Source organism: Limulus polyphemus, unplaced genomic scaffold (assembly GCF_000517525.1).
Source record: "Limulus polyphemus unplaced genomic scaffold, Limulus_polyphemus-2.1.2 Scaffold6310, whole genome shotgun sequence".
In the NCBI taxonomy this organism is placed as follows: Eukaryota; Metazoa; Arthropoda; class Merostomata; order Xiphosura; family Limulidae; genus Limulus; species Limulus polyphemus.
In genome coordinates this window covers 1785-11576 of record NW_013671920.1, presented here as the reverse complement: position 1 = coordinate 11576, position 9792 = coordinate 1785, and the positions used below count along the sequence as shown (strand labels likewise).

Below are 9792 nucleotides of genomic sequence, written 5' to 3'. Positions count from 1 at the left end.
CTACAGGTTAACCAACCTGTTAGAAAAATAAAACTGTCTTAGCTGAAGATGACTCCTACTCTGCCAAAATTTATATTTGTGTCCCCTAGTCTTACTATTTTCGCAGTTAAGTATGAAAAAATGACACATAAACACTATCAGTTCCCTTTACAATTATAAACACCTCAAACAGATCCCCTCTAACTTTTTTTTTCTCAGAGAAAACAATTCCAGAAATCTTATTCACTCCTCCTATGATAACTCCTCCATTTCCTCGTATGACAACCCCCCTCTATTCCAGGCACCATTCTAGTAACCCTTCTCTGAACCCTTTCCAAAACTTCTATGTTCTTCCTAAGGTAAAAAGCCAAAAACTGAACACTATACTTCAAATGTGGCCTAACCTGTGAACTATATAATAAAGTTATAACCTCTTTATTCAATTCAATATTTCTGTAGATACAACCTAAAATCCTATTTGCCCTACCACTAGCAACAGCACATTGCTTGGATGGCTTAAGAGACTGATCAACCATTACACCAAGATCCCTTTCTTTCACGACACTATTAAGGTTATTCCCATCCAAATTATACTTATAATTCATTATATTCTATTTTGTAAATCCCAGTTTTACCTTCTAATTATATTTTATCTTTAGTATTCTCTAACATCATTTTTAATCTTATCAATAAGTTTAAAGATGGATTAAGTTTTGTTGCTTCTTAAAAACAATAATTAATTGACCTGTTAATTCTGGAATATAAGTTTGTTTGTATTTAAGCACAAAGCTACACAATGGGCTATCTGTGCTCTGCCCACCACGAGTATCGAAACCCGGATTCTAGCGTTGTAAATCCGCAGACATACCGCTGTGCCACTGGGGGGCTGAAATATAAGGTAAACTTAAAGTTTCTTTTTTGTTTTTTTCATAAATATATCTTAACGTAGTATTATTAACTAACATTCAACCTTCGCAAATTTCTTAAATGCTCTGTCTACTATATTTGGTTCAGATCTTTTTTCAACAGCTACATACTTATTAATTAGTAACAGTTCATTACCTAAATCTTTCTGTCTTGAACATATTTTTAAAGCACTGTAAACATATGATTCCTGGTGTGTCGGCATGACAACAGCAAAGGGTTTCCTATAAACGGATGTTTCCAAGTTATCATATATATTTCTTTTTTGACTAGCTTTAGTTTGCTTTATTTTGGATTTCGCTCAAAGCTACATTAGTGTTACCTGCGTTAGCCATCCCTAATTTAGCAGTGAAAACAAGAAAGTCAGCTAGTCATCACTACCAACCGCTAACTCTTGGGCTACTCTGTTAACAACGTATAATGGGATTGATCGTAAGATTATAACGCCCTCACGGCTAAAAGGACGAGCATGTTCGGTGGGACGGGAATTTGAATCCGTGACCTGCAAGTTGGGAGTCGAGCGCCCTAACCACCTGGCCACATCAGGTCGTTTGTTTTAGAAAAATTTCCAAAAGCTATTCAAGGATTGTCTGCATATAGACTAGAGGGAAGGCAGATGGTCTACAGCATCCACCGCCAACTCTTAGGCTACTCTTGTCTGACAGAATAGTTGGATTTGATCCTCGCTCTTATAGCGCACCCATGGCTCTGAAGAACAGAGTGTTTTTGGGTGTGTTTTTTGCGGCAACGGGATGAGAGCCATAACTACTGAATTCTCAGTACGGGCATGTTAGTCACTAGGACGCGCCTGATTTTACAAACAATAAAAGCAAACTAAAACTAATATTAGTAATAGCTGACACAGAGAGGATCTGCACGACAGTAACTTTACACACAACGAGTCTAGGTCAGTTAGTGAAATCTCACTCTCGACCCCCCCCCCCCACACACACATATGTATGACTTTCTCGGTCGTGTTTCACGATTATTTATTTGTTGTGTCTCGCATTGCGAGGTTTCGTCATACCGAAGCTTGTCCTACTTTCATATTCTTGTATTATAGGCAGCAAATAACAAATATGGCTACACTGGATTGACAATCTACTGTGGTAAAACTGAAAGATGTTTTGAGACGTCACGAAGAACAATTAATCGGCAATAAAGATATTGTTACGACAGCGGGGGTCACGTGACTCTGGTAACACGTAATGAGTATCTCGAACGTTCCTGAAGGCTCGAGTGTTTGCCAGACGCCCTCTATTTTGTATATATAAGACCAGCGAGAAGTGACGGCATAGATAATTGAATAGCAGACAGGGAGATAGAGACAGATAATCGAGTCAAGCAGTAAGTAAAGTGTGTAAATCATTGTGAATTATAGCGTGTGTTGAAGTTAAAATGATTGTGGAAATTAAGTGTATTGCAAAGTTGTATTGAGGAAGAATAACTAGTTTTATTTAAGAAAGGGCTTGTATCGCTGAAGTTCTTTCGAAAGAATTTTTACGGGTAATTAACAAACGACCATTGACGTAACAATATTCTTGTTTCCCAATATTTTTCTAATAAATTAACAATTTCGTTTTTTAGGGTTATTGAATATAATAATTAATGGTTGTGTGTACAGGAAAGGTCCGGGTCGTGGATTATAGAAAAAAAAATTGAAGAAAAAGCAATTAGAAACTGGCAAGAAATATAGCAGCTGTAATCTGATTCCCGTTTTATAAAAAATGTCAAATCCCCATGTGTGAGATTTATCATCAATCAATCAACCAATCAATTTAAATTATGGGATTCATTATAGCTTAACAAAATATCAAGGTTTTAAGAAAATCATAAATATATTTTATAAAATCAAAGTCAGTACTCATGAAAATTTAAAAAATAACGTGATTAAAAAAAGCAATCACACATCCAGAAAAAATACATTATTTCCCTCATACTACAACTCTCTAGTTAATGCCGATCTTCAAGATATTAAACACAAATCTCTAGAAGAATCTAAATTTGAGATTTTTTTTATGAAACTGGAACTGGATAAGTAAACTACAAGGTTGTTAAGATAAGAAATTCTTGATGATATTATTCTAAACTGATCTTTTTTATCTCTACGCTTGATTAAAGAACGTCAATCATCTTACAATTTTTTGTTTTCTAAAACTTCTTTAGGTATATAAAAGAGATGAAATGTGACGTAGGATCTCTCAGGTAAATATTCCTTATTTGAACATCTTACTGCACAATACTCTTTATTTTGGAAAATTCTAGCTTTAAACACATTATTGTGAATGGAATATCCTATCAAACACACACATACAAGATAATCAAAAGGCAAGCAGAAAATTTCAATAAAGATTCATTAATAATTATAGGAAATTATGAAATTAAAATGATTTTTTTTATATTATGAAATTTTCAGAGTGAAATTTAACAATTTTAATTTAAATCATGTTTTAATGGGTCTCATCGATTTTGTTTGTTTTATAAACAAAATAGCATTATTCGTCTGTTACGTCTCTGGTCGTTTGTTAATTTTCCGTAGAATTCTTTCCGAGAAACTTCAGCGATACAAGTCCTTTCTTAAATAAAACTAGTTTATTGTTTCTCAACTCAACTTTGCAATACACTTAATTTCCACAGTCACTTTAACTTAAACACACGCACTTTACTTACGGTAACTACCACGCTTGACTCAATTGTCCGTCTCTGTCTGTCTGCAATTGTATTCTCTGATTAATTAATTTCGCTTTATCTGGCGCACTTATATACAAGAATAGAGGGCGCGTAGAAAAGACCAGACATGATCCTTCTAGAATATCATGACGTGTTACTAGCGTCACGTGACTTCCGCTGTCGTAACAGTCCATATTTAACACGTTATAACAATCTTAAACTTTTTTTATTCGTTATGAGACAACGACAGAACACGATAAATTAAATTAAAATAATATCATATAAAACTAAAGAATAAGGGTTCTTACATGGAATTTGGTAAATGTGCAGTGTTTAAAAAGCAGTGATTATTTATATTTTGTATCAAGCTGAACAACTAAGAACAAAGAAATCGGAAGTAGGGCGAGTTTCGCTTATATATATATATATATTGAATATGAATACAATGCGAAACGAGCCTTGTTCATTACAAAAGAGACGTGCGAAAAAACATAAAAACTTCCATAAAAAATTCTGATGAGCTTTTAGTAATGTGCATAAGATGTATAACCTTGTTGCCTTCCCAAAAATAACTATGTTATAAACAATATACTATGCGGTTAAAGTGTATATCTTTCAATAGCACTTCTAATATGTTTTTCTTTAGTTTTATTCAATACCATACAAATTAATATCTTTTATACAAATTTTAATAATAATACTACTGTATACTCCATATAAGAATTTTCAACGTCAAATCATACTAATAGATGCTCAACATAGGCGGCAGAATCGTGGTTCACTGGGAGCACGTTCCCTCCCAATTTTTGACCCTAGCGAAGCACCCCTTTGAATGGGGAATAGAGACTCGTGTGTAACTCCCACAAAAAGTCGCTGTTTTGGTTTTGAATTCAATGATCACTATTAACATAGCAAATACCCCCTGCCGCCTATGTTCAGTTCGTTGTTGGTGAAAATGAAACTTTATACTTACGTCCACACACAACTCCGCGAAGGCTCTTCTTAAACTGGGGCTTGGTCTGTGAAGGCTCCATTTCGGATGCTGTTAAATACAGAGAAGCATCATCATCTCCTAGAGCAGAATGGAAGTCTGTAAAAAGACCAGACAACAAGGCCATTTCCATCATCCCACGTACCGCCGTGTGAGAAATCCAGTTTAACCATATTTGTTGAGTGAAAATTGAAACCCGGAAACAAGCATAATTGATTGGTTGCTTTTGAGTAAGTCTTGAATTATCATCTCTCTCTTTTTTTATGATATTCTGAACGTATATGCCAATTTGGCAACCACGAGAAGCAACGTATAACGTAAAATGTATCGTCTTGCAAATATGAAACTCATAAACTGTTTATCTCCATTTGATTTTATACAAGTATAAATGTGAGCCAAATAAGCGCAATATACACAACGTTTGTTGATTACAGCCATGGTATCTTTGAATCGATAAATATAATATCTTGAAAAAAACGGTTTCACAAAAAAATTGAATTTTAATTCATTGTAACCTTAAATAATTTCGATTTTACTAGGAATTGTACAATAATGTAAAGATATCTCTGTTACTTTGAAAGATATCTCTGTTACTTTTCTATATTTGAATATAGTTTTTAGGATAATTTTTTGGGCAATGAAGTTTCATCTGTGGGATTCGGAATTTATGGCTTGTTATCCGGTATCCAGTCAAGAGAGCAATGAAAAGAAAAATAATGCTCTTGTTAATGCTGGTAATAGGTATATGTTAATGCTGGTAATGGTATATGTTAATGCTGGTAATAGGTATATGTTAATGCTGGCATTAACATATACCATTACCAGCATTAACATATACCATTAAACATATACCTATTACCAGGTCACAAAGCGTGAGTGCATTATATTAAAACGTTACCATGTCCGGTTATGTTTTATCTGACGACCGTGCATATTGACAAGTAGACTAGTTCGTCATTTCTTCTAAATAATAAGTAAAGTTAATGAAAGTAAAACAAATAATAATAACTGGTGTTAAAATAAATAATGTGTTATTAATCCTTACCCTAATTCTGACATGTAAATTACTTTAAATAAAATTGATAAATATTACACATCTTTTTTTTATGTTAAACACAAAGCTACATAGTGTTATATGGCTTTTAGTGTTATATGCCTGCAGGTTTACCGCTGTGTTACTGGGAGGCAATTGAAGTTCATCAAGTTAATTTAGTTTTCACTAGTTCACACCATAACAGTTGTTGTTCATGCAAATTCATAAAATGGTCTCGACCATTGCTATGTCTATTGTATACCGGCTGGCCTGAAGAGCCCTAGTATTAGGCGAAATTCCTTGTTGGCACTGAATAGAACATATATATAGTTTGTTTGACACATTGTTAAACATTATTCTTGACTGTCACCCATAAGTTCTTAGAATAGCCCTGCAGCCCAGTTTCCATTGCGAAAAGCTTTGTTGTAAGATTGTCATATCCCAAGTACACTCCCCTTCCATAAAAGCTTTCCATAAACTATCAAGTCTACGATGAAGATTGTTCCCCAGCACCCGTTTCATCAGTCTGATCGCACATGAAACCCATATATGCTGCGTTCAGCAACTTGACCAGTATATTTTTATATGGAATAGTTAATGAGGTATGCGATTGTTGAATGGCTATGTCGTGGAAGCAGCTTGTGTGCATGTGACTTATGCCACTTTCCAGAAAAAGATCCTTCTTGATTAAATTGCGTACTGTTGCCTAGAGTAGGTGGACGGCTTTTGCTGCTGGCCTTTGTTTTTGTGAATTCTCACTTGTTACAAGATAACGAATTATGCTTACTGCAGCTGAGGTATGACTTATTGCAGGTCTCTTTCTAGATGGTTCTGGTGCCCAAAACTGACTCATGTTATTTTAGAACCTCGATATGAGCACATATTTATGATTCGAATGAACAAATATTTTGCATAGGAAAGGGTTGTTACATGCCCTTCACAAAAGTTTTCTTCAGTTTTCTGTAGCATCACACTAGCTACGTAATACCAAGCAATGTCAACATGTAGTACTGATACACCCGCTATTTTATATCGGCTATGGCCTGAATTGCATATTCAAAATCATTTTAATATAAAATTCTCACCATATATTTTTATTGAACAATGTTTCTATAACTAGAATAATTCTTGAACCATACCTCGAAGCGTTTGATATTTGAGTATATCCATTTCAATCATGTCAAACATGCTGTTAATTTCATGTTCTTATTATATTTTTGGAACATGTTGATTATACATTAAATTTCCCAACAAAAATGACACAGGTAATTAATAAAGAAGGTTAAGGTATATTATTAGTTAAGAAACAACTGGTAACAAAGAAAAAACTAGAGACAAAAATGATCAAAACCCTAGAAAAACAAAAAGCATAATGACTAACTACGTAGTTTATTTATTCATAAGTAATTTCAATAACAGGTGTACTAGGTATGCAACAATGTCAATTATATTTATAGCAGTTATAGAATATACTGAGATTACCGTACAGAAAAATATATCACAATAAAAAAAAACAATTTAGATATGTTTAATTCAAAACTGAAGACTGCATTATTTTTTATTGTAAGATATGAACACCAGTTATTAGAAAGAAAAACGTCGACGTAGCTATCTATTAAATTTGAAAATATCAAACTTTCATCGAGATCTGTGAAAATTTGTTTTGTTTGTGTAAGGTATTAATTTAAAAAATATAATATTGTTTATACTTATGTGTTGAAACCAATGTAATACGAATAAAAAATCACTATACTTTTTTTTGAAAAACTGGGGAAAATAAATAAACCGTCTTTGGTGGTTAAAATATGAAAACAAACTAGCCTATTTACTGGAGTGATAACAATGTCTATTATATCTTTTGGTGAACAACATAAGGAATAAAAAATATAAAGATATGAATTACTAATATAGATGGAAGTCGATTTTCAATGTTATCAATGCAAAAGAACTGGGTTTGTTTAAAGTATTATTATAAGTTTTTTAAGTTTCAATTTGGATGTTAGCTAGAGGGCGTGACATTATTGAAGGCTTAGAATATCTAGATAGTTTAAAACTTGACGTCAAGACTAGTATCTTAAATTAATATCTAGAAGTGAGATATCAAGGGGACAAATCAGTTGAAGCTAATAGTGAATAAGTTAGTGTTTAGTTTTCGGTTGTTAATGCCAGTCATTGATTGAAGTATAGATTGATGTTAGTTATCACTTATATTCAATTACTCGATCTATTAGCTGTGAAATTGTACAAGTAAATTTATTTTTATATTAAGTGTAGTATTCTTAGTAAGGTATTCCTGTTTAAACGTCATTTGTAAAATTAGGCCTACAAGCTACAATAATATACAAGCTTGAAGAAATATTAAGAAATAAACAAACTAATATGTAATCGTTAGATGGGCTTGACTTCGAATTATTTTCATAAAATGCTTTAAATGAGTCCGCCCAACGAAAGAGCAATATTACAGCGATATATTGATAAATGAATTTCAAATAACTTTATAAAATTGGCAATGAATAGTGAAATAAAATTAAAGATTTTGTATATTCGTTGAATAAATATTTATAAGAATCATTTGGTATTAATATATCCGCATCATATGCATATAATAAAGTGACATTGGATCGTACAGAGTTTCTTACCATCTAATGACGTTATTGATCCCGAATGTAAACTCTCTGTCATAACTGTATTAATTTCTTCATATGCGTCAAAATCTTCTAAAATTTCTACTTTCGCATCAGTTTCAGTCTGTTTCTTTAAATTCGGTTTTTCTTCGTCTAATTTTGCTGCTTTTCGTTCGGGTTCTGCTTCATGCTTCGGTTGGGTAGTTGATCGTTTGATTTTTTGTTCAGTTTCCACGGTCTTCTGTGGCTCTTGAATTACAAGAACTGGCTCTTCATCCCCCAAGTCTTCAATAGCTGAAACAAAGCTAAATTTTAAAACGAATTCAAGCAAAAAATACAATTATTTTAATTGATTTTGTTTGCATATTATTAAGCACAAAGCTACCCAATGGGCTATCTTTGTCGTTCCCACCGAAAGTATCGAACAGGAAGTTTTAGCGTTATAAGCCCTCAGACTTTTATTTGTATGTTACAAGATAAATAGGGAAACTGCTTACAGTGTTTTATGTAATTTTCTGTTGTCATAACATGTTGGTGTTTGGAATTGTAACTAAAATAGGACTGTGAAGTAGATAAATGATACTAAAACACTTAAATTCGCTTTTCTTTGATAACAATTCACAAAATCAAAACATTTTTTGTTTCATCAAATCGTTTGGAATTAGGCAATGTGTGAAATCCAAAAGGTAAAAAATCCCACAAGTGATATTATACATATTTTATTATTACTTTTTTTTATTATCAAAAACTACAAAAACAAGCATTTACAAAATTTTCATTCGTCTACAAGAGTTAAATAGATTTCAATTGACTTTGGAGTTCAAGAAGAAGATGGGATAACCTTATAGATATTTATAATTAAAGAGTACTTAATCAAAAGTATTACCCATAAAAGTCCCCCAACAAATGTATCGAAAAATTATCAGCTGAAACCTAGAAATTAAGCATTAATATTTGAAAAACTTGAACGTTATAAATTTATTATCAATTATGATTAGAATTCATAAGGAGATTTTACTACAAATCTTTCTCGATCTCAATAGATATACTTTGTAAAAACATTCAAGCAAAAGGAAAATATTCACACAAAATAAGCGAAGAAAAACTGAAGGTCGGGAAAGATAACAACTCTATGATATATATATATGGTAGAACATAATGAAGATCGAAGTTTGGAACGCACCATGAGGAACTGCTGTAACATTCAATGCTTCACTCCATTCCTGTTTCTGTTCTACTGATTTCGCTATAAGTTTGACGGGAAGTCCTTTTTGTTCTGGTGTTTTAGGAATAAGTTGTAAAGCCCGATCTTCACCATCCACTTGATCAACGATCTCTATGTCTTGTAACTGGAAGAGACAAACAATAACATTTGAATTTCTCCAAATCTGTAGACGAGGTAAGAATATGAGTATGGATGAACGAATAGAAAAACAAATGATGGAAGAGACAAACAATAACATTTGAATTTCTCCAAATCTGTAGACGAGGTAAGAATATGAGTATGGATGAACGAATAGAAAAACAAATGATGGAAGAGACAAACAATAACATTTGAATTTCTCCAAATC

The 9792-nt window shown here is 32.7% G+C and overlaps 1 protein-coding gene across 1 annotated transcript in view; it reads right to left on the bottom strand.

Moving 5' to 3' along the window:
* LOC106473597 (myosin light chain kinase, smooth muscle-like) overlaps nucleotides 1-9570 on the bottom strand; it is a gene marked incomplete at its 5' end in the record, with an annotated part of 27850 nt that extends 18280 nt beyond the window's left edge. Inside the window, 3 exons of the mRNA XM_022401997.1 lie at nucleotides 4547-4615; nucleotides 8237-8515; nucleotides 9405-9570. Of these exons, the coding sequence (XP_022257705.1) occupies nucleotides 4547-4615; nucleotides 8237-8515; nucleotides 9405-9570 (514 nt within the window). The remainder of the gene's footprint in view (nucleotides 1-4546; nucleotides 4616-8236; nucleotides 8516-9404) is intronic.
* Nucleotides 9571-9792: the final 222 nt, after the last annotated feature.